At 34.9% G+C, this 27,217-nt stretch overlaps 1 protein-coding gene across 1 annotated transcript in view; it reads right to left on the reverse strand.

The window, feature by feature from the left end:
- rtet (major facilitator superfamily domain-containing protein rtet) overlaps positions 1 to 27,217 on the reverse strand; it is a 116,636-nt gene that overhangs the window by 64,018 nt on the left and 25,401 nt on the right. The window contains exons 3-5 of the mRNA XM_090399720.1: positions 21,713 to 21,809; positions 14,404 to 14,515; positions 8,056 to 8,111 (exon numbers count right to left, since the gene is read on the reverse strand). Coding sequence (XP_090255846.1) covers positions 8,056 to 8,111; positions 14,404 to 14,515; positions 21,713 to 21,809 — 265 coding nt within the window. The remainder of the gene's footprint in view (positions 1 to 8,055; positions 8,112 to 14,403; positions 14,516 to 21,712; positions 21,810 to 27,217) is intronic.

The following is a 27,217-nucleotide window of genomic DNA, read 5'->3' on the forward strand; positions in this document are numbered from 1 at the left end:
ATACAGAGATAAATGTAAGAATGCTAAACACTGTGTAAAACTAGCTAAACAAAAGTCATGGGAGGACTTTGGCAAGAACAGAAAATAAATATCAAGAAGATGGCAAGATATTCTGGAGGTTGTTGAAGAAGCTCAGAAATAGAGGAAAAAGTGCTGTAAAAGGAATTAGAGATGACATGAAACCTGGAGTAAAAGATATCCTTGAAGTTATGGAGTAATTACTTCAAAAAATCGCTAAATGAAATCAGTAACAGCACAGTGGTAAAATGCACTCAACGGGCATGTAATCAGGAATATATATCCATACTTGAAGGATAAAAAGCCATCAAAATCCTGAAATGTGGAAAGCCAACTGGAGTAGATGATATTCAACAAGAAATGCTCAAGTATGGAGGTAAGGTATAAAAGTCTTACAGTGGCTGCACTGCATAGTTCAGAAAGCCTGGAGAGTGGGACGAATTCCCAATGATTGGAGTAGAGCTCTCATAGTACCCATATATAAAAAACGGAAATAAAACTGAATGTGAGAATTACAGAGGCATTTCATTACTGAGTGTTCCTGGTAAGATATATGCAAGTATACTTGAGAAACAGTTGAGAAGAATTATGGAAGAAAAACTTGGTGAAGCACAAGCTGGATTCAGGCCAAATAGAGGCTGTCAGGATCAGATCTTCACTTTATGACAAATTGTTGAGAAAGCATGGGAATATAACAAAGATCTATATTTAAGTTTTGTATATCTGGAAAAGGCATATGACAAGGTGCCAAGAGAAAAGCTATTCAATATGCTACAGTTATATGGTGTCAATGGGGCATTATATCAAGCAATACTTAGTCTTTATTTGAGTTGTAAGTCAGCAGTTAGAATTGAAGGAAGTACAGGAAGGTGGTTTAATGTTAAATCTGGTGTCAGACAAGTATGTACATTATCCCCTCTGTTATTCATTATTTATATGTATCACATTATGAAGGTGGTATTAAACATGATATCAAAATTTGAGATGTTAATGTCAGCTCTTTGCTTTATGCAGATGATGTTATACTTTTAAATAAATCAGCTACGAGTCTGCAAGATTCTCTGTCTAAATTGAATAACTGTTGTAATAGATATGGTATAAAGGTCAGCAATAAAAAGACAAAGACAATGAAAATAAGCAGAATCGCTGAAAATGTCAACTGCATTGTGAACGGAGAACCTGTGGAACAAGTAAAACATTTCAGCAACTCAGGCATTTTTAGTGGATATTCTTTTTTAGTGAAGATGGTAAATTAAATATGGAAATAGACAACAGAATCAACAAAGCTGGTATGGTAGGAAGTCAATTGAAATTCATATGGAATAAGAAAGAAATTAGTCGGAAAACTAAATTAGCTGTATACAAGACAGTGTTCACACCAGTTTTAACTTATGGATCTGAGAGCTGGGTCAGAAGTAAAACACTTGACCAAAGACTAGAGACCACAGATATGAGAATCCTGTGAAAGATTATAGGTGTTAACAGATGGCATCAATGGCAATATCATGTTAAAAATGAGGATATTAGGAATGAACTTGACATTGTCAGCATCCAGGAATGCATTAGCAGAGCTAATCTCAGGTGGTATGGTCACTTAAATAGAATGGGCGAGGAAAGATTAGCAAAACAAGTGTTCTCTGCTAGGTTGGCAGGAAAACGACCCAGAGAAAGACCAAGATATAGGTCGATTGATACTGTACAAAGTGCCTTAGACCAGTGCTTCCGAAACTTATGGATGCAAAGGCCCCTTTGGAAAAATTAAAATAATTCAAAGCTCCCCATCAAAAAAAAATCATAATACAAACATATATTATTATAATATTTAATGTATTTATATTCAATGCAATTTATATTCAAGATTTTGTGTTTGTAAGCTTTTTTTGTGCTTCTTATGAATACGTTTGAAATGAAACTTATATGAAAAAGCATATATTTACTAATATTCATTAAGCGCTGAAATACGCAGGAAGCAAAATTTGTGAACCAACTCCAATGCATGATTTTTTCCATTAAAATATAAAAAATAACAAAAAAGAAATAATAAATAATACAAATTAAATACGTTTCTTTTAAGATTAACAAAAGAACTGCTTAGTCTTAAAACATTTTAAATTTGTTTTCAAGGGGTGCTTAAGGGTCAAAGCTGTATAACTGAGAGGAGACCTCCACATAGCCTTTAAAGGAATGCGGAGAACCGACCAGGGCTTCTGACCTAATGTCCAATCCTCACCTTCTCGTGGTGCACCCTGTTGGGTATCTACTTTGATACTGAACGAACGAGGATGGGCTGGCAATTTGGGATTTAGCCGAACAAATTGTATTCTTATTGGTTAAACCAAAATAAAAAATGATGGTACAACATGACAAAATTTCATGCCGGCTGGGGCGTCGCCCGGTTAAACAAGGCCCCCGTTGTTTTCGCCAGGGAACCAGGGCGAACAGCGAAAAGTCAGCTACTGGAACAAATCTGAAAACAAACCCCAACTCAACATCACCAGAGTTAAAGATCGGTACTATCAACGTAAGAAGCCTGAATGGCAAAGAAATGGAGCTAGCTGAGGAATTAGATAAGTACCAGATCGACATAATAGGGGTGACTGAAACAAAAAAGACCAAAACTGGTGAGATCTTTCTGAGCAATAAATACAAAATGTTATATTCAGGCAATAACAATCAAGGAAAAGAAGGAGTAGCCATAGCATTCAACACAAAATACGAGGCTAATCTTCTTGAATGGCAGTCAGTCTCAAGTAGAGTAATGTGGGCAAATATGAGAATGGGGAACTGGACAATGAGACTTATTTGTGCCTATGGTCCCACAGAAGGTTCTACTAAGGTAGAAGTGGAGGAATTTTTTGAGGCTTTAGAAAAAGCAACTGACACAATGAAAAATGAAAAGTTGGTCCTTGTTGGGGATCTAAACAGTAGAGTAGGAAATGATTGTGAGACATACAAAAATATTTTGGGAAAATTTGGAGAAAAGAGCAAAGCTAATAATAATGGCAAATATCTGTTGGATTTCTGCTCAGGACATGGACTGGTTATTACTAACACCATGTTCCAACATAAAAATGTGCACAAATTCACATGGAGAGAAGAGGCTAGGAATAAGAAAAGTCTCATTGACTATGTTATTGTTGATAGTGATGTTTTCTCCCTGGTGCAGGACACCAGAGTGTACAGAGGATTTGAAATTGGAAGTGATCACTATTTAGTCTTGAGCAGGATAAAATTGAATTTCATATTGAAAAGAATAACATGTAAGAAAGTTTTAAAGCGAATAAAAGTTGAGCAGCTCTCAGATGTAAACTGTAGACTAAAATACAGAAATATTATTGAAAAGAAAATGAAAGAGTTTGAGAACAGGAATCAAACCTTGGAGATTCAGTGGCAAACTCTGAAGGAAACATTGATTGATTCTGCCAGAGAGGAATGTGGCGAGGTTGTGTGCAAAGATAAAAAAATCAGAACTCCCTGGTGGACACAGGAAGTTAAAGAGGCAGTGAAGGAAAAGAAGAAAGCATATCAAAAGTTCCTGGCAAATAAGTCAGCTTTTACTCTTACAGAATACAGAGACAAATGTAAGAAAGCTAAACAGTGTGTAAAACTAGCTAAACAAAAGTCATGGGAGGACTTTGGCAAGAATATAGAAAATAAATATCAAGAAGGTGGCAAAATATTCTGGAGGTTGTTGAAGAAGCTTAGGAATGGAGGAAAGAGTGCTGTAAAAGGAATTAGAGATGATAAAGGTGAAATGAAAACAGGAGAAAAAGATATCCTTGATGTATGGAGTAATTACTTTGAAAAACTGCTAAATGAAACAAGCAGTGATGACAGCACAGTGATAAAAAACACTGACCAGGCATGCAGTCAGGAATACATATCCATACTTGAAGTAGAAAAAGCCATCAAAGGCTTGAAATGTGCAAAGGCAGCAGGAGTAGATGATATTCGACCAGAAATGCTGAAGTATGGTGGTATAAGAGTCTTACAGTGGCTGCACTGCATAGTTCAGAAAGCCTGGACAGAGGGACGAATTCCCGATGATTGGAGTAGAGCTCTCATAGTACCCATATATAAAAAGGGAAATAAAACTGAATGTGAGAATTACAGAGGTATTTCCCTACTGAGTGTTCCTGGCAAGATCTATGCAAGTATACTTGAGAAACGGTTGAGAAGAATTGTGGAAGAAAAGCTTGGTGAAGAACAAGCTGGATTCAGGCCAAATAGAGGCTGTCAGGATCAGATCTTCACTTTACGACAAATAGTCGAGAAAGCATGGGAATATAACAAAGATCTGTATTTAAGTTTTGTCGATTTGGAAAAGGCATATGACAAGGTGCCAAGAGAGAAGCTATTCAATACGCTGCAGTTATATGCTGTCAATGGGGCATTATATCAAGCAATACTTAGTCTTTATTTGAGTTGTGAGTCAGCAGTTAGAATTGAAGGAAGTACAGGAAGATGGTTTAATGTTAAATCTGGTGTGAGACAAGGATGTACATTATCCCCGCTGTTATTCATTATCTATATGGATCACATTATGAAGGAAAGTGGTATTAAACATGATATCAAAATTGGAGATGTTAATGTCAGCTCTTTGCTTTATGCGGATGATGTTATACTTCTAAATAAATCCGCTACAAGTCTGCAAGATTCTCTGACTAAATTGAATAGCTGTTGTAATAGATATGGTATGAAGGTCAGCAATAAAAAGACAAAGACAATGAAAATAGGCAGAATCATTGAAAATGTCAACTGTGTTGTGAATGGAGAACCTGTGGAACAAGTAAAACATTTCAGCGACTTAGGCACAATTTTTACTGAAGATGGTAAACTAAATATAGAAATAGACAACAGAATCAGCAAAGCTGGTATCGTGGGAAGTCAATTGAATAAATCCATATGGAATAAGAAAGAAATTAGTCAGAACACTAAATTAGCTGTATACAAGACTGTGTTCAAACCAATTTTAACTTATGGATCTGAGAGCTGGGTCAGAAGTAAAACACTTGACCAAAGACTAGAGACCGCAGATATGAGAGTCCTGAGAAAGATTAGAGGCGTGAACAGATGGCATCAATGGCAATATCATATTTAAAATGAGGATATTAGGAAAGAACTTGACATTGTCAGCATCCAGGAATGCGTTAGCAGAGCTAATCTCAGATGGTATGGTCACTTAAATAGAATGGGAGAGGAAAGATTAGCAAAACAAGTGTTGTCTGCCAGGTTGGCAGGAAAACGACCCAGAGGAAGACCAAGATATAGGTGGATTGATACGGTACAAAGTGCCTTAGACGATAGAAATATAAGATCTGATAATGTTGGAGTCTTGACAAGTAACAGACTGATTTGGAGAAAAATTGTAGATAGGAAGTTAGTAATGATGTAATTTTTTCATGTAGTACTGTCATATCCTGTACACCCCTTGAGGGTACATGGCAGAATTTGATGATGATGATGATGATGATGATCAAAGTGCATAACTTTTTACTTACTAACATTGGATTAACAGCTATTAACATTTGTTTACATTTCCAGCCTATTCAAATTATCCTGTAAATGTTGTATATCAGTAGCACCTCTGACTGTCATGAATCTTTGCAGTGTCAGCAAACAATTGAGCATCTCCTGTTAGGGCCCTTCCCAATAGTATTAATATATAGATTAAGCAACAATGGTCCAAGAACTGGTCTATGGGGCATATATCTCTGGTCACCTTAAATCTGGCATATTCACACCCCACATACCATTTTCTTATACCTGTCAACAGCCACCCATTTATCCAAGCATGTTAACAGTTCCTATTTCAATCCAATATGCAAAATCCTTTCATGTGGTATCTTATAAAATGCCTTAGAAAATTCCAACAGTATCATAATGTATCCATTGCTTTTATCCAACTAAGATGTAACATTATAATATAAAAGCAAATTGTTCAGACATAATCTCTTTTAAGAAAATCCATGCTGTTCCTTGCAAAATATGCAAGTTCTTACCAGCTTCTCTAAAATCTTCATATCACTCTAGATATACTAATAGGTCGAGAGTCAGACACATCAGTCTTTGCACTACCCTTGTGTTCAATGGGATTATCATACATTCATACCATTAATGTGAGATCTTTCCTGAGCTGAGACTCAAATTATACAAACATGCCTAGCCAGTTCAGCTGAACATTCCTTTAGCACACGTGCTGATATTTCATCTGTCCATATGACCAATTCTTATCCAGGCTATGCAACTTCTCTAGAACCCTCCTCCTTATGCACTGCTATCTCTTCATCCAACTGTGTACTATGTTACATACACCAGGACAAGGTTGACAGATTCTAGTGAAATGAGCACTCATTATTTGAACAATCACATCTGATTCTGACATGTGTACCATTTTTGCATTCGGTTATTCTTTCACATTCATTCTTTCTTTTACCTGCAGCATAATGATAAAATTCTTTTTAGTTGCCTTTAGCCTGTACACCCAATTTCTTTTCATACTCCAACTTAGCTTTCTATATAATACTTTTAACTAGTCAGGCTTGAGACATATATTTTGCTCCTCTCACTCTTATTTTCACAATATTCTTCCACATTATTTTTATTTTTTTCTTTACGGAGCTCGTTTAATAAGAGCTCCAGAAAAAAAAAAAAAATCTCCATTTCATTCCCAGTCTATTTGCTCTTCAAACTCTAGGACATATTTGGATGCTGCCTCATTTAAGCACCTTTTCAAAATGTCCAATGCATTGCTGATATCTTTCCCATTTAGTCATTGATACCACAGGACAAAAGATAATATTCTCCTGTGTAAGTCATAATTTTCAGTTTTGTTGTTCACCAGGTCTGTAACCTGTCCTGAATAGAACATCTGTGCAGTTGGCTACCTCTCACCACTCTTTGACCCTGAGCTGCTTCTTTTACATGCAGCTCGAGAAAGGTGCTTTGCAACAACTCGGTAAATTCTCTTTCATTATCATCATTTAGCACCAATCAGAGTAATTTAGCAATGCATTTGTTCATATCCTCCAGCAACTGACCACCAGGTCTGTAGCAAGCAAGCAAGTTTTGCTTGCTTGCTACAGACCTGGAGATATATTTCTTTCTATTAGCTTCCACTTCACACCAGATAGCTTCAAACTCACTGCTACATAGGACATAATTACCATTACTGTTTTCACGAGTTCCTATTCTAAAAGGAATCAAGTCATCTGATATAATTAGTCCTCCACCCTGCTATTCCTAAAAATATTATATCTTTACACTTGATTCCAGTTACTGCATCCTACTCTAAGAGCCAGGTTTCATTAATGCTAACAATGTTATGCTACGACATATTCACTAAGGCAACAAACTCAATCACCTTGTTTTTAATGCTCCTAGCATTTGTATATACACACATAAGAAGTTACTCCCTAGCATTTTCATACACTTACATCTGCAGTCTACTTGTCTCTTTCTCTTTTTTTCTCAGACAACTTTCTCTTTTCTGTTCCAGACACACTCAAAAAGTCTAAATGCAAAGAGTAGTCGACCCCTTCACCAGGTTCATAACCATGTTCACTGGTATTCATATCACTATTACATCTGCACACCATAGCTGAACTTACATAGACATCCTCAGCATTCCTCCCAAGATGACACGGTTTCCCTTATTCACTGCATTAGATCTCCCTCAAATAAATCATTTCTCTAAGGCGCTGCCAAATTTCTCAAAGGATGCCAAATCCACCCAATACAACTATTAATATTCCAGGTAAAAAACAGCTGGAAAATAAAAAATGTTTACTTGCCATTTTTCAAACATTTATTGGTATAAGCCAACAATGAATGGTTGAAAATTTGGGAATGCTCAAAACTTATATGCAAAAATCTGCAATAAATTACATTGATAATAGAATCTCAATAGCAAGCAAAACAAACTTTAATGTGTTAAAAAATGTTCTGAATAGTGCTAAAAGTATTAGAAATGTCATTAAAAACTGAATCCCTAAATGAAGTTTATTTTAGAGATGCCTAATATACGCTTTGACAAACCTTGAACGGTGGCCATTATGACTCCACTGAACACATACATCTTTCCTTGCTGCATGCTGAAATAGACAATGATTTATTTATATATATATATATATAGTTATTATATAGTCTATTATTATTATTATTATTATTATTATTAAGAGAGACTTTCAGGGAGTCAGGGATTCACTGAGTGAGGCCACATACTACACACACCAGCTATCATATTTGTTCTTGAATTCATTCATACTGTTTGCACACACAACATCCCACGCAATCCATTCCAATCACACACCACCCTATGAGAGCCTCAACCCGTTCTTAGTGCCATTCATTCTCAGCTTCCAAGGATTTTCTTTCCTTTCCCCACCCTCCATAAAATAAAAAATTCGATCAAAAGAAATCCTGCATGACCTTTTCAGAAATATGTAAGTCTCACTCATATCACCCCTCTTTCTCCTCTTTGCTAGAGTCTGCAGTCGACAAATTCTCAGTCTTCTTCATAATCAGTATTCTTCAATCCTGATATAACTTTTAACACTCTTACACCTCCCATTATACAACTTTTTAATATCTATCAGTCAGTCATCCTCTTATCCTTGCCAAGTATATAATCCAATCCCATATTCTCCAATTTATGCAACAGTCTTCCATGCTGTATTTTGTCAAAAGCCTTAGCAAAAGCCAAAAGTATTATGGTGTATCCATTCCTGTTGTCTAGCTCAATGATAACATAAAGAATATGAGCAAGTTGCTAAAACATGATCTTCTCTTAGTAAACCCATGTGTTCATTGAATAGTAAAGATTCTCTGTCAACTCATTTCTGAATGCATGCCCTAATCAACTTTTCCAAAATCTTCAGTGCCACTCCTGATATACTAATTGGTCAATAACTGGATGCATCCAACTAACAACCAATACAATAGATAGTTTTATTGTGGAGAATTTTCTTTACAACAGTATTGTTCCTGTGGGCTTAGAGTTTTCAGTATTGTTATGATGAGTGAGTTTGTTACACAGTCTGCTATAACAGCTGAATGTATATAATCAGTGACATTATCAAGTCATACAAAAATACACATCCTTTGATCTTTATCATAGAATGCATAATAATACAAAGAGAGCAAAATAAACCAAAATAACATGACATTAAAAATGCAAAATATATATCACTTTTTTCCAAACAAAATATAAAATAAAATTCAGAGAGAGAGAGAGAGAGAGAGAGAGAGAGAGAAAATTATAACAGCCAGCAAGTTTAGAGTGTCATCCAAATTATTGTTTTTATTAATATTTGATCTCCACGGAGTCAAAGGACTCATCGTGGGAGGTCTATACTTTCATGCAAAAAGATTGTTGAACTGTGCTTTAAACCCATTTACAGTTTTTGTACTCGCCACACTTTCAGGCAATGCATTCCACTTGCCAATCACTTTCCATGCAAAGAACCTGCTTCTCGTTCTGCTGTTCACACTCTCCTTGTACAGCTTTCAGGGAAGGCCTCTAGTTTTACCCTTGCTCCCTCTACTCTATGAAAAATCACCTTCACATTAATCTGGTAAGAAACCCCCCCCCCCATCAACTTATGTCTCAATTATATAGCCTCCTCTTCTTCTATTAAACTTTCTGTGGACTCTGTCCAATACATCCTCATCTCCTTGAAAACCAGGTGACCAAATCTGTTGACAGCAGCATATGTGGCCTGATCAAAACCTTATACAATAGAACCATGACCTATTTGTTTTTGAATATCAATGTCCTCCTCCTAGCTGCCATAATCCACTGTGATGTTCTTACAATTTCAGCAGTGTGACCCCTAAACTTCAAGTCTCTGTCCACCATTACTCCTAGATCTCTCACCTCTTCCCTCTTTCAAAATTTCTCCATTAGTTTTATACAAATTTCTAGACTTTGCAACATTAAACTGATAGCTCCACTCAATTCCCCACTCACACAGTCTATTCAGATCTTCCTGCAAGGGCCACATCTGCTCTATTTCTTAAAGTTCTTCCTAAATTTTTATGAGTAGCAAACAGCTGATCATTGCCCATTAAGCCAGTCCCAATGTCATTAGCATACAAGTTAAACAATAATGGTCCTAAAACATATGCCTGTGGCACTCCACTAGTGACCTTCTCTTTTGGGATACCACACCTCCATACACACTTGTTGATACCTGTCTAATAGCCATGCAGCTATTCAGTTCACTGGTCCATTATCTAATCTCATCTGTTTCAATTTAGTTACAGGCTTATCATGTGGTAGTCTATCAAAGCCCTTTGAAAAATCCAAGTACACAACTATATTATGCATCTCCTTTATCAAGTGAATTTGTCATCTTGTTGTCATGCATAAACAGATTGCTAAAAAACCTCCTCTAACAAACTCATGTTGACCATTATCAAGAATACTGCTAATACCAATCCATGTCTGAATCCAAGTCCTCATCACATTCTCAACACCTTAACAACAACAACAACCCCAGACACAGATTGCCCTATAATTTGTAGCTTCAGTCTTATCCTTTCTTTTTTGAAATGGAACAATTTTTCACACCTTTCACTCCTTTGGGACTCTCCCAGTTGCAAGACTCACATTAAATAGGTGTGTGCGAAAGGTACCATTATTAATTCCACACATCATTCCATTATTACACATGGTGATATATATTGTGAAATCTAACTGCTTTATTAACAGCAAGTTTACTTAATTCTTTATATACCTCCTGCTCATTCACCATCTGTTCCTTCTCCACTATACCCTCTACTCTCCAGCTTCTCATTATGTTGCCTCCACGAGGATGGAATACACTGATAAACTGCTCAGTGAATAGGTCAACTATATCTGCTGCATCAGTTACCAATCTGTCAGTGTCATCACTAACATCATCCTCCCATAGTTAGTTTTTCTTTTACTTGCCATATATCAAAAGAGCTCACTAGGATTTTTCTTACCTTGATTGCTAATTTCTTCTCATACTGCACTTTTGTGCTTTTACCAACCAAGTCACCTTTCTGGCTTGCTCTTTGTACTCTTCATACAACTTATTGTAACCAACATTCATCTTGTGGTGCCTCTACAGTGCCTTCTGCCAGATTCCATACGTAACCTGTTCATTCATCTTACCTTGTTTAGTCTTCTGAACTTTGGAATACACTCAGACAATGCTGCTGTTAAATAGCTCTTGAAAAAGCAGCATCTGTCTGCTTTCCACTCAATTCCTATTTTCCAGCTGCCAGCCATCTTCTAAACTGTTCATAATCACTAGCCCTGCATATATATCCCTTCTTTAGAGAAGTTCTCACATGACTGGCTACAACCCATATGATCACTTTATGGTCACTCTCACCAACTGCAGGAAGATTGGACACTCCATTCACAAACACATCCTCTGATGATAGAACCAGACCTAAGACTCTTAACCATCATGTGCCCTCCATTACATGTTGCCTAAAATTGTTGTCCCTTAAGAACTGGAGAAATTCATCCTCATTATTTCCTGCTATCTCTTCATTCCATTCAATACTGCCATAACTGAAATCACCAGTAATGACCACTCTTTGCTTGTCCACTAAGCCTCCACATTCCCTGGCTTGTATCAATACCCAAATAAATATCTCACTCTATCAACCTTCACCATAACTGCTATAAAACCACTGCCACGTTTTCCCACTGTATCTCAACCTTGTGCAGATATAATTCCCCTCGCCCTTCTTTCCTTTCCAATCTTCACAAAAAAACACTATCCACATACATGCATGCATTACTGCTTTCAAAATCCACTCTCCTTACACTGTATCTCCCTGACCTCTGTAGCACACCCCATTTCCCTGTCTAACTCACATTCCTGTTCTCATATTCTCATCTCAATTTACAATCACATCAGTCTCACCTGATCCACTCTTATGCTCATTTAAATCCTCTCTGACTTTCACTGATACCATGCTTGCATCACTCATCCATTTCCTTCCTTCCAGCAGCAATCTTTCCAAATGACTCATTCCAAAACCATTCTAATGCAGTCCATCACAGTTATACAGTTTCATTTGTCCCTCAAACTCATTGCACTTCTTTCTCTTCACATATTTCCACTAACATATCTCCACTACAACTCATCATTGTCATACCTTGGCAACATTCAAACTACTTCTACAACACTGATGTCTTTCACTCTCCTCAATAATCTTCTGATATCCATCCTCACATTCTTCCTATGCTGAACTACATCGTTCACTGTAGCACAACCACTAATTCCCTAGCATGCTTACTTCTCATATCTAGCAACCTCAATAATCCTGTTCATTCTCCCTCCTGGAACACAGACCTTTTGTGCCCTCTTATCCACTATATCTATTAAGATAGAATCTCCATAGTGCTATTCTTGAATCATTGCTACTTCTTTTTCTCACTGTCTTTCATTTTATTCTTTTGCACTCTTCTGTTCATATCCACCATATATCTAATTTCATTCTTCAGTTCTTGCATTCCAGCAATTGTTTCTGCTACTGCTCTCTCTCAGTCAGACTTTCTTCAGTTCCTGCAGCCACGCCAGCTCTAGCTTTGTCAGTCAGGCTCACTTCTGCAATTACACTTACATTTCCTTTCTTAATCATTTCCATATTTACAGTAACATTCTCCACATTCATTCTTCTGGCTATCATTCTTAATCTTACATCCATCACTTGCCTTTCGCCTGGTTTTCTTCATTTCCAGTTCCCAACTACTTTCATTCAAATCACTGTATTATTCCATTGATATATCATGCCTTCTACAGACCCTCACTCTCTCACTTCTCTTGTTTAATCTCTCAAGAGATTAAACAATCTCTCATCCGCCACATTCACCGATGCATACATATTACATTCCCAACAACAACAACCTATCTTAGTAAAATTCACCTCACTCAACAGACTCAATTTTATACATCATAACTGCTATAGACAAAATTCACTACAAAACCTACTAACAACATCAATAATTATTGATGTTGTTAGTGGGTTTTTTAATTTATGAATTTATTAAGTTATAATTTATTAATTATAATTAATAAATTCAGTCTCAGTAGCACCAATTAAATCAATGTCAGTGAAATTCATAAAATTCTTCAAAAATATTTCATAAAATAAAACTTAGTTTTGCTCTTCACACTTAACTTTCTTCCTGATTAATTTCTGACACTTTACAAAGCTCAAATTTACCCAACCTTAGAATAATCACACATTTGGAGTGGTGCAACTGTCCTCAGAACTTGAGTGAATATAGAAGCAAACAATTTACTTAATCGATGACCACCTCCCCCACCAACTTCCTGTAAATGCTTTGTTGCTGTGTTATATCTTTTCCAGAGGTATTTCCAATGGCATGGCTCCTTTGAACTGGCTGATACCATACCCCCCACTTTCCTGTACTAATATATGAAAACCAGCAGTTACCAGTCAACACACCCATATACAGTTCAACTCCAAACTCAACAAACCAACTTCTAAGTCTACTTCTCCTACACCTTTGTTCTCTGTGGAACAGTCTTATCTATACTGTTTTCCTCCAATGACTACAATCTTCAAAAAACACATCGACAAATTCCTGTCTATCTTTTAACCGCTTTCCCACCATACATCTTGGGAACTCTTGTGTGTAGGGCTGATATAAAAAACTGCAAAACACACAAAAACAAGAAATTTTTTATATAAGAAAAACAAACTTACTGCTAGTAACATACAATGGGCAAGCCATGTACTCAATAATCACCTGTACAGAACATCTATTTAAACATCAGTAATTCCCTTTCTTCTTCCCATAGTCCACAAAGGATAGTAGAGTAGATATTAGGAAATATTCCTCACAGGAATCTTCCACTCAGTTCTTGATTGACACTTTGCTTTGAGCTCTCTAAGTGACCTATTCAATTTTTCATATCGTCTATCCAGTTTATTCGTCTGCCTCTTTTTTTTTTTTTTTTTTTGAGTTCCTGGAATAAATCCTTCAAGAACTTGCATTGTTAAATAATTTCCTTGCTGACTTCTAAATTTATCTCTATTTAATTTTAAAATATGCAGCTGCTATTCAAAATCCTTTACAGAACTCAGTGTATTTCAAACTCAAGAATAAATTTTTCTTCTTCTTCTTCATTCATTCACTTGTCTTAAGTATTTCCTAAAGAGTACAATTCTAAAGAGTACTTCAAATCCAAAAATTTCTTCTTTCCCCTCATTCTCCAAGTAGTCATCCACAAAAAAAACTGCCAAATAAAATTAACAAAAGAACCATCTTTATATATAGTTCAAATGTACAATAAAATTCACTTTTAGAACTGGCTTTCTTAAAAAACATATCAATGTCTCTGAAATTATTTAATAAACACCACTAACCTTGTATACATAAATCGAATGTGAGTAAGAAATGCAAGGGAATATTCCAATCCAGAGTAGAGGAAGAGATAAAGAAAATAAATTAATCCAATTCGCTGAAGAACAGTTAAATCTGTAAAATAAATTAAGCAAATTACATTCCATAATATTTTTGTAGGTAGGCTTATATGCTGGTTACTCATAACTATTAGTTTTTCAGGAAATAACAATGTATGCTAAAATAATAATTATAAAAGACTAATACTACAAGAGTACACAGAGGATCTGAAATAGAATCAGATCATTACCTCTTAACTGGAAAAATAAAATGGGAACCAAGATCGAAAACAACAAAAAAGTATAAGGAAAAATATAAATTTTGAATCCTTCAAAGTTAGACTTCTAGACGACAATGGTATTAAATATTTGTACCAAAAAAGAATAAAGAACTAGATGATAAATTAAAAAAGTTTAGGAACAAAGAAAAAAAGTGGAAAAGAAAATGAGGCCTTAGGGACTGAGATGACAAAATTAAATACATTATTGAAGAGGGAAAAAAAAGCATATAAAAACTGGCTCAACCTGAAGACAATAGAATCAAAAATCGAATACAGCAGGGGAAAAAAGCAATAGCAAAAGCAGCATGCAGGAGAATAAACAGAAACAGATGGAACAATTTTGTAACAAAATTAGAGAGAGACTGTATGCTTAAAAGACCTAACAAATAATTATAAAATCCTTAAAGATCTAAGTAATGAAACTAGAGAAAAAGCAGATATTAATATCATTAAAATAGAAACATGTCAAAATTGCAACCAAGATCTTTGGTGAGATAAAAGCATTCAAAACAGAAAACCACCCTTTGTAAACATCTTGGACAACTGGAAAACATCACTCTAAAAGAATTAACAGAAGCATTAACCCAAAGCAAAACAGGTAAGGCTCCAGGTAAAGACAATATAAACTTGAAACAACTTATCAAATATGCAGGACTTGAATTCTTGCTCAGGTTACTTAACTTTTATAATATGATATGGAAAGAAGGAAAATGCTCACAAGATTGGACAAAAGCAATAGTTATCTCCATGTGCAAAAGAGGACAAATCTGACTGTAACAATTATCCTGGCATCAGCTTACTTAGTATCTGTTATAAAGTATATGGAAAAATCTTAGCATATAAACTTAAATGCATAGTAGACCCAAAATTAATAGAACAAAATGGATTCAGAAAAGGCAGGTCCTTGCATAGACTCTGCATTTACATTAAAATTACTAATTGAAAAACACAGAGAAATGAACATAGAAACACACATAGCTTTTATAGATTACACCAAAGCATTTGATAAAATTATCAGAGAGTGGGAAATCCTGGAAGATTATGAAATAATAAACCAACTCCTTAGAGCCTTATTTTATTATCTTGATATATATTAAATATCTGTGAAGTACAATAATTTAACATCAAGCTGGAAACCAATAATTAGAGGAATACGTCAGGGTTGCCCTCTCTCACCAGTTTTATTTAATATATACATAGATAAAATCATAAAGGAATGGAAGATAACTAATGAAGGAGGATTCAAGATAAACCCTAACAACAGATTAGCTACTACTTTTTGCTGATGACCAAATAATCCTTGGAAACAATGAAGATGAACTACAAAAATCATTATGCAGTCTAAATAATCTGATAAAAACATATGGTATGGAAATATCAATAGACAAAACAAAAGTCATAGCCTTCAAAGGAGCTAATTCAATAATAAGCAAAATAATAATAAACAACAAAATAATAGAGCAAGTAAATACATTCAAATATTTAGGATGCATAATGTCATATGAAAATGAAGTTGATATAAAACTGAAGCTATCAAACATTTTAAAAGGAACAGACATTATAAATAAAATTTTTTAATTTTTAACCCAATTATGTACAAAACCACACACAAATAAGAATCTACAATAGTGAGATATGGACAATAAAAAAAAAAGCAGATGAAAGAAGAACTGAATCATCCAAAATGAAATTTCTGACCCAGAATTGAAGGAGTTACAATAATGGACAAAATGAAAAGCAGCAAAATCAGAAATAAACTTGGAATTACAAACTCCCTAAATAAAACAGCTATTTGCTACAGATAAATGAATTGAAAATTACTGAGAATGAATAGAAGCAGAATACCTAAACAAATTCTAAATTACCACCCAAAAGGTACCTGATGCAGAGGAAGACCCTTAAAAAGATGGAATTGAGTCGAGAACAAGCCACTTGGCCTATAAGCCTAGAAAGGAAGAAGAAAAAGAAGAAAGACTAATACTTTCCTATATTTCAGCAATGTTACATTGCCATCATCAGGTTCATAAAAAACAATGATATGTGCATGCAGGCACTATCACTAGACAAATGAAACTGAAAGGCAACAGAAGTTGGGCCTAGAGTCTTAAATGGGTGTCTCCCAGTAGACTAAATTGGGTAGTCATGGCTGTGCCATTGGACCGACAATCTTAGAATGCATGTTTCCCAAATTTGGGGCAGTCCCCTGCACCCAAATTTGTTGAGGTATGGAAAGTTTTTCAGGACTGAGGCAGATTTGAGGAATAGTCTTTCGTATTTATATTTATGAATTTCACATTTAGGAATAGCATTTCATAAATATGAAAGACTATTCTTGATCCATACATATATAAATTAAATTACAGTGGTATCTCGCTAATCCGAACTTCTTATTATTTTTCAAATAATGATGAATTTGATCCAGCAAATCACCCTTGCCCAAAAAATTGGCAGAAAAATGGCAGCTTTCTGGTTTTTAATTGGTATGTTAAGGGGTTAATAAATCTAATATATAAAAGAAAAATTTGCTGTCAGAATGCACCTGCATTTTAGACTTGGTAAAAGCTTAGTAGGAATTAAGCCAGATTAGAGAGGAATTCCATCCAAATCGTAAGATCAAGCGACGATGTCAATTTTTTCTTGCTTCTGGCTAATCCTGGGATACTCTTAATTAAGAACAAAGGACTGAAAATGGAATAAAAGGGAATGCAGTGTTTGGTTCAAGGTCCTTTTCTTGGCTCTTCACCTTCAACTTCTATGGAGGCTCCTTCTCTTGGTCCAGAAGGATTGTTCTTCCTGCCGCTAGATGTTTCTCCGCCACCAGCTCTCTCTCTAGGCTCTGGGTAGCTACAGCAGAATCCCAGCGAGTCCGATGAAGGAAAACTCTTGAGGACTGATTAGACAGAAGACGCTCCAGTCTCGATGTATGTTGCAGAACGTAAATCGGACTTTCCATTCGTGAATGTTAGCAAGTAAGCCATTATTTTATTGTATTATGTTATGAGAATGTAACTCGAAATCGTAAGTGATTGCAAGAGGTTATTTGTTAACTGGCAGTTAAATTGAATCTGAATTAAGGGAAGATTATGTATTGTTAAGTGTGTTTAATTCACAGGTTGCTTGTGATAGCATCAGAATTAGTGCTAATTAAGTATTGCATGTGGCAGAAGAAAGTTGTTACAATCCCTCTTGGAATATATATGCTTGCTTGTAAGCTAAGTTTGTCACAGGAGACACTTTTATGTCAAAATGCAATAAGGTTTCTGAAAGTGAATGCACTGTAAGTTCTGTTGGTTAGATTAGAAAAACTGTTTTGTGAGTTAAAGAGCTTTTGATTGAATTAATCTTTTAGCAACCTTTATGCGTGCTGTACCATTTCCTTTAAATCGAAAATAAATATGTTTTTGTTTTGTAATTACCTGGTTCTTATTCCTTAGTCAATGCACTATCCCGAACAATTTAGCAAACCTATGGGAATAGTAGAAAATAACTAGCCAAGACATACATGTAAAGAAATTGTGCAAACATATTAATTTAATTTTGTTATCTTCTCGCCCTAACCTTCAAGCAATAGAAGGTCAATTAAGTGGCGCAGTCATTATGAAAATATAAATTTCTTAATTGATATTGCGCAAATATTTAGGAACTACTACATTAGATAGGCTTACCATGAAGTCTAACTAACCGCAGAAAAAGGGGGGGGGGAGACAAAAAAATAAATTTAGGTAAAGACTTAGATAGATAGATAGCTAAAGAAATATGAACAACAAAAACAATTCATCATGAAGGGGTTATTTTCTTGATCATAAATTAGTAAATAATAATATTTTTTGGTTTACCGATCAAGTGTTGATCAATTTTATTAACTGAACCAACTAGTTTCGCCACACTTATCTGTTGGCATCTTCAGGGCTTACATAGAGGTTTAAACAATCTCACAATTATGCGTAACTGCAAACTGACAAGAATTATTCTAGTCAGTTTTTTACAGTTATTCTAGTCAGTTTTTTACAGTTATTCTAGTCAGTTTGCAGTTACGCATAATTGTGAGATTGTTTAAACCTCTATGTAAGCCCTGAAGATGCCAAAAGATAAGTGTGGCGAAACTAGTTGGTTCAGTTAATAAAATTGATCAACACTTGATCGGTAAACCAAAAAATATTATTATTTAACAAAAAAAATTATTTTACAATCAGTTCACTCTCCTAATTTTTCTTATCATTCTCATAACTTTCACTATAATCTCTATTCTTCAATCAACTGTTATATTTCTAATTAAACCCTCAGTCCAAACTTACTGGTTTGGATGTTTTATACACTACTCATTTATTGTTTTGGTTAATTTCTCTCTTATTCAACAAAAATGTATTTCGCACATTCCCCTCCATAACAGTTTTGTTCAGTCTAATGTCTACTTTCATATTTAATTTGCCACCTTTACTAAATATTTTTCATAAATGCCTAAAACATCTTACTTCTCCAGGATGTTATCTCCTGATAATGCAGGTGACGGTTTGCCATATTCCTATTTTCATAGATTTGTCATTATAATACTGATTTTCAAACCAAATTTGATACAGCAGTTATTCAATTTATTTAAAGTGTTCTGATGAAGCAGATTTAAGTAAATTGAATAATTTTAAATAATTATTTAAGTAAATTAAATAATGCAAAAGAGATGAGTTTAATATATCAGATTCTGATATCGGGTTTTATATTACCTTCCTTCATAATGAGATTCATGTAGATGACAAATAACAATGGATGAATAACATAGAGTGATTTTACATCAAATGATTTGCCTATACATCCTTCAATTCTAATTGAAGGAGGTAGGAAAATGGTTTAGAACTTGATTTACTGTTGATTCAGAATTCAATTATAGGCTATATACTGTTTCATTTAAAACTTTAACTGTACCATTTTGAAGAGCATTATACTGATATGTATTCCTGATTCCTCTCATTTTTATCCTTATTCTGTCACCACTTATTTCATTTAGCAATTATTGAAATAATAATTACTCTAGACATCCAGAATATTTTTATCTTTGGTACTCTGACCTTTATCATCTCCAGTTGCTTTTTTTAAAATGCTCTTCTCTACATTCCTAATCTTTTTTTTTTCACTAGATTCCAGAACATTTTGCCACTTTTATAACATTTATCTTTGTGTTATTTCTAAATGTTCTCATAAATTCTGTTTCATTACTTTAGCAAATAACAGCTTTCTCAGATTTTACTTTACGTTCTCTAATGGTAAGAGAATGTAAATTATTTGAAGTATCTGGCAAGAAACTCAGTATGAGTTTCTTGCCAATATTTCAAATGCAATTTCTTCTTTTCCAAGATCAGCTATTTATCTTCTTGAGTACACTATGAAGTTCTGATTTTTCTGTCCTTACAACATTTTCTTCTGCAAAGAGAGAGAGTTCTGGAAAGAAACAATTTTCAATGTTCTCTTCAGATTTTGCCAGATCACTTAGGTAAAGTAATCTGCTCAACATTATTTCTTTAATTTTTTTTTTTCCAGTATAATAGTCATTTTTATCATGCTTGAAACAAAACAATGTTCACTGCGCATTTTAAATCTCTTATATCTTCTTGCAGCCTAACCTAATCTGACACTATAAACAATAATATAACCACAATAAGAATTTTATTTCTTGTGTTCTCTCCATTTTAAGTATGCAGTGAACATGTTGCAACATATATTTTGGCATATAATGCTGTTTGTGTTCATGATAATAATTATTATTATTATACAACTATCTCCATGGAATCAGGAGAGTCATCATGAGAGATCCATTTATTCACACACTAGCCATCGTTCACACAATACCTATCATACTTCTCCTTAAACTCATTCACTGATGAAGCACCCACAACCACTTCTGGCAACTCATTCTACCCATCCATCACCCTCAAAGCAAAAAAAATCTAGTTCTAACACCCTTGCTAACCACACTCTGATACAACTTCCACTGGGGATCCCTTGTTCTCTTCATTCTCATGTACTGAAAAAATTCTTCAGCATCAGTCCTATCAAACTCCTTTAATAACTTACATGTCTCCTCTTTTTCACCTATCAGCTAATTTTTGAAGCCTACAGATCATCAATCTATTCTCATAGGGAGCATTCTATATGAGAATTCATATGACCCTCTATGAATATGAATAATGACTTATCGATATCCTGAACATAAATCCAGCACAGAGATATACCATTATTATATACTCTGCTGTTTTCTTCAAATTTTCCCAAATATTTCTATTTGTCACTAATTCATTTCCTACTCTACTGTTTAAGAGTACAACAAGAATCAGTTTTTTTTTCTTATTTGAGCAGTCCTCTCTCATTATTCAAAAAATTCTGATACTTCAATGCATCTTCTGTAGAATTACATACACAAATAATCCTCTCTGTCCATTTATCCAACCCTTCAATTATTAGAATAGCAAATTCTGATAACAACGGTCAGACTACTGAAGTACAATTACATGGTGCTCTAGCATAAGTCAGATGGAATGTGAAGGTCAGATAACTGAAGGGTCATTATTTTGAAGGTTGAATAAACAACAGATTACTATAAATACACACACACATCACATACAGAGAGAGAGAAGGAGAGCCTCTGTAGCTCAGTATAATGATGCTCTGGAAATACCTAACTTTGAATCCTGTCCTGCAGGTAAATTAATTGATCAAATAAAGCATTAGGGTTTTTCATCTTCCCTGAAAAAAACAAAGATTTTTTTTTCATTTCATAAGAAATGAAAATTGACAAAAGAATATATGCAGAAGACGAAGACACAATACACTATGCAGGTAGGATTAACTGCCCAGAAGAGCAATAATTAGGCTTCTATAAAGCCAATTATTTGGCCTTATATATTTATAAAGTCATATATATTTGAGCATAACATGATGATGTAATGACATACACACATATATATATACACATACACACACACACAACATACATACATACATACCTTTCTTTTCTACATTATGAAGAGGACTGAATGAAAATAAAGATGAAGGTGTAATATATTTCAAAGCTTCTGATAAACCACTACCCACAGATTTAGCCTAGAAATTTAGATTATTAAATTATTAAGCTTCAAAATAACTGACATAATATATTAATAAGCATAAGTGACAAGTACATATTATTAAGTTAAACAGAAGTAAATTATTTCATATACATTGCTTCCACAAAAGAATGATAATATTTTAAATTCAAACTTTTTCAAAACAAATTATTGATTCAACCAAAGATAGTTGTTCACCAAATTAAAAAATTTTTCTCTAATTCTAATCAGCAGGTGTTGACATGATGATGCTTCAGAAAAACTGTCTTTTATGGTATACTTTGATTCGAGTCAGTAATCTGTGTGCAGTAAGAATTTATATAAATGTATCATGCTAACCAACTTGAAGATAAAAGCAATAAACAGTGGCCTAAACAAATTAAAGACTGGAAATGTTGAGAAACAAAGGGCTACATAATACCAAAGCAGTGATCTGTTAGTTTAAATAAATTGGGACTGCTGAGAAACAGTCTAATTATGCTAGAGAATTTCACTGCATGCCCATTTTCTAAATAAGTGACTATATATAGCAAAGGACTAATTCACTAGCTACCTTATAGTACCAACCTTATACCCTTAATTCTCTCACCTTCTATGGGATTTAAATTATTAGAGTCCCATGAAATAGCACTCTACTCTACTCATCTTGCTGACTCCTCCTTTTTAATCCTCCAACTACATGAAATTCTGTTTCCACTACTTAATTCAACTACATATGATGACACCACTACTACTATTACTACCATCAACATACAATGCCATTTACCACCCACCACCACCATTTTTTGCCTTTAAATCATGTGTGTGTGTGTGTGTTTTCTCATGGCTGATTTTGCCAGTATGCAGGATATAAAACAAGAGTTTCTGAAAGAAAAAAAAAAAAAAAACCTGTGTCTTGCTATGAGATCAACTAACTCACTTTGAAATGAAAAAAAGTCTATAATGATTTCTCTCATCATGACAAGAATCAAACTGAAGTCTTTTCCAATCAAAGGGTGCAATGTCCCATTATTCTTCCAATTGGCATGTAAGTGGCACTACAGAGCCACTTACACAACAACAGTGACTTTAATTCAAAATGCAAAACAGAAATTCAGATATACAGTTAATCCAGAAGCTGAAATATCTATGACAAAGATCAATAGACTGGAAGCATACCAAACTAAACTAAAGAGAGATCACTATAAATATTCATCCTAAATAAACTATTTCAATATCCAAGTTAAAGTTCATAATATTTACTAAAAATACATAATTTTTTGAAGAAGAGAAACTTTGAGAAGAACAAATTGGGTTCACACCAAATAGAAATAGAGGTGGTCAAGACCAGATTTTCACTTTATGACAAATAGTCCATAAATCATGAAAATATAACAAGGCTCTTATACTAAAGTTTTGTATATCTGGAAAAAGCATTGGGTAAATGGAACATTATACAGAACAATGTGCAGCATATATTTAAGTTTTAAGTCAGAACAGAAGGAAATACAGGAAGATGGTGTCATGTAAAATTAGGTGTAAGACAAAGATGCACGCTTTCTCAACTATTATTCATCATCTATATGGATTATATTATGAAAGAAATTGGCATTAAGCTTTATATTAGAATTGGGGAGATCAAAATTAGCTCTTGGCTTTAAGCAGATAACATACTCTTAAACAAATTCAGTGCACAATTCCAAGATTCTCTGAATAAATTGAATAACAGCTGTAACACATTTGGAATGAAATCAGCAATAAAAAGACCAAAACTATGAAAACTATAGAAAAAGTGAAATATTTCAGCAATTTAGACACAGTTTTTAGTGAAGAACAGAAGAAAAGCTAGTATGATTTGGAGCTAACCGAATAAATTTCTAAGGAATAAGAGAGAAATTAGTGAAAACACTAAAAAAGCAGCATACAGGACAGTGTTCAAACATCAATTTTAACTTATGGATTTGATATCTGGGTTAGAAATAAAACACAATCAAAGACTGGAGACCACAGATGTGAGAATTCTGAGAAAAATTAGTGAAGTGAACAGATGGCAGCAATGGCAGAATCATAAAAAAAACGGAGATGTTAAGAAGGATGTTGGGATTTTAGGCATTCAGAAATGTGTGAGCAAAACTAAACTGAAGTGGTATAGTCACTTAAAATGAGAAAGGTTAGCAAAAGAGGTGCTTTTTTTTATGAGTATGGTAAGACTCTTCTATATGGATCGATAGATTAAGAGTTGTGTTAGAAGACTGAAAATCTGATGACATTGGAGTCCTGACAGAAAACATGTTGATTTGGAGAAAAATTGTCAATAGCAGCTGGTAATGATATAAACTTTTTGTGTAGTACTATTATAATATTCTGTACAGCCACTCAGGAGATATATAACGAATTTGATGAACTTTCCTAATAGTGAAGTCCTTTTTTTCTTGGATATTCTAACATTCACAACTCCAACTGACTGTCTTTTTTTTTTCTTTTTTTCTTTTTTTTAAGCCATACAGAACCAGCAAGTAGAGGTGACAAGGGATTTGCTGCTTATCATCAGCAATCTTTCACAAGCCTAAGAGAACACAAGAAAACTACTCTCCAAGAACTACTGATCTCATCCTTACCTGCTATCTTTCTAAATATATGTTGTTTGTACTCTAGGCAATTCAGACCACAATGTAATGTTCATTTCTTCTACCATTGAGCAAAACACATACAACACAGCCCCTCAAATCCATGTTTTCTCTGGATTATACTGACGAATTTGGTGAATTCAATGGATGAAAGGACTTATATATGCCTGATGGACTTCATTTGAATGGTTTTGGAGTTACATGTTTGGAGAATTTGAAGAAAGTGTTGTTAAGTGAGAGTTTGGAAGTGAAAAACCAGGGAAACTAGAGCTATTTGGGAGGATGCAATTGAGTACGTGTCTGGCCACCCCTGGGATAAATGAGTGTATGTACAGAAATGATTATGCAATGCCTAATGCAATGACACAAGTTTCAGATTTGAGTGGGTTGGGTAATGACATAACACATGGGTAATTGCAAATCCAAGAGAATGTTGAAATATATGTACACGAATGCCATAAGTATCAGAAATAAAGGAGAGGAGTTTTTGGCATTGGTCAGTTTCACTTAGCCAAAAATTATAGGCATGTGAAATTTGGCTGACAGAAAATGATATAGTTACAGAGATAGAACGTATTGTACTTTCAGGGAGGATGGAGGGAATAGGACAGGAGACGAGGTATTGCTGATGATAGCTGGACTACACCCAACAAAATGAAAGAGAATTTGAGGTATGGGGGAGATGGTTCATTTGAGGCTCTCTGGTAGAGATAGAGGCCAATAGGACAAAATATATTGTTGGTTATTGCTATAGACTTGTTGGGGGGGGGGGGGGGGGTCCACATGAAGATGCCATGTATTTGCAGATCAGCATAAGGCTGAACAATTATAATGGGAGACTTCAACTATAGGGATAGAGACTGAAAAGAAGAAAGAAGGGCAAGGACATGGCAAGATGGAAGTGAAATTTATACATTTGCTAAGGGATAATTACATGAAGCAACATATTACAGAGGGAATCCAGGGTTTGAGAATGTTGGATATGATAACAGCATTAGAAGATATAACCATAACCAAGGTAGATGACACTCTGTCTTCAGTTGGGGAAGAGTGACCATGCATCTTGATTTGAGAAGTTAGTAAAATGTTGAATTCTCTATCAAGAAAGGGTTTATGTATAAAGCTAGCAATTATGACAGGCTTAGGAGGCATCTTGAAGTATTGCCATGGCTTAAGATGCTATGAGGAAAGAATATCAGTAGTGCATGGGAAATGGTCAGGGATCGTTTGAAAGAAGCAGTATCAGACTGCATACCCACAGTCAGGAGGGATAAATCAAGTGAGGGTTAAGTGGATATAAAGTAAAGATATAAAACAAGAGCTGCAAAAAAATAATAATAAAAGTCTGTGGAGGGATTATAAAGAAAAAGGTGATCAGCATACTCACAAGCAGTACAAAGTGCAAGCAAGAAGGGTGACTAGTATGATAAGAAAGACCAAATCAGATTATGAGAAAAAATTAGCTAAGCAGGCCAAAGTAAATCATGTGCTTAGTAAACCAAAGTAAACAAAAAAAAGTTTTTTTCATTATGAAGAAAGTAAGAGAAAAAGTGACTATGGTAGGATAACTTTAATCAATGCTGATGGTACAAAGGTGACAGAACCAAAAGAAATAGTTGAGTTTCATTTAATTTAAAGAAATAGCTGAGTGATTATTTAGCAAAGGGATATCATCCAGGTGGAGGTTGCCAATGTGACAGAGCTGCATGCCAAAATTGAGGTAGTTGATGAGCATATTGAAAAATATCAATGTACATATAGCAGTGGGACTGGATGGCAAGTAAGCCCATGTACTACATGAATGTGTAAGAGAACTAGCATTGCCTCTGATGAGGTTGCAAAATCTAAGTCTCATATCACAAGGTTCCATATCATCATCAAATTCCTGACATGTACCCTCAAGGGGTGGATAGGATACGGTAGTACAACATGAAAAACTTACATCATTACTCAGAGCTGTCATAAGGCATGGGCACACTAGACAGTTGCTCAGGGAATCCATGCTGTCATATTGTTCATGAGTTCTCTCTTGGCAGAGTGTATAAATTGCTTGATTCTCGCTGAACACTGAGCTAAGAAAGAGAACTGGAGATCACGCATAATAAATGCACAGTTTTGAAGATGACAGCACATTACATTCCTCCCTTTCATTTGACAAACCCTGCTCCACACAACTCATCTCAACCCACAGAACATTAACCACCACTGCCCTTAATTCTGACCTCCAAGTCATCTGCCGATGGGGCTCAGATAACCTTGTCAACTTCAACGCTAGTAAAACCCAGTTCTGTCTTATTTCTCACAAAAAAGAACCATTTTTCCACAGCATTATTTTCGATAACACCCAAATTCTCACACAAGATGAAATTTCTCTTCTCAGAATTACTTTGACATCCAGCCTCTCCTGGCATAAACACATCACAACCATTGCATCCTCAGCTTCCAAAAAACTAGGTTTTCTCTTTCGCTCAAAGACGCTACTTCACCCCTAAACAGCTGTTAACACTATATGTCACAAATCCGCCCAGCTCTCGAATACTGCTCTCACATCTGGAGTGGGGCTTTAAAAAGCTCCCTCAAAATGCTTGACTCAATACAGAGGAGAACAATTAGACTAATAAATGACCCATCCCTCACCAACTCACTCCCCCCACTTTCACACAGACACTTGGTCTCTGCAATCTGTATATTCTATAAATATTTTCATGGAAAATGCTCATCTGAAACAGCATCAATAATTCTCCCCACCCTGTACTAAGCCCATTGGAACACGTACAGCTGCCACCCAACATCCTTTCAC

Source organism: Typopeltis vanoorti, chromosome 1 (assembly GCF_054136105.1).
Source record: "Typopeltis vanoorti isolate ZY-2024b chromosome 1, IOZ_Tvanoo_1.0, whole genome shotgun sequence".
Taxonomy (NCBI): Eukaryota; Metazoa; Arthropoda; class Arachnida; order Uropygi; family Thelyphonidae; genus Typopeltis; species Typopeltis vanoorti.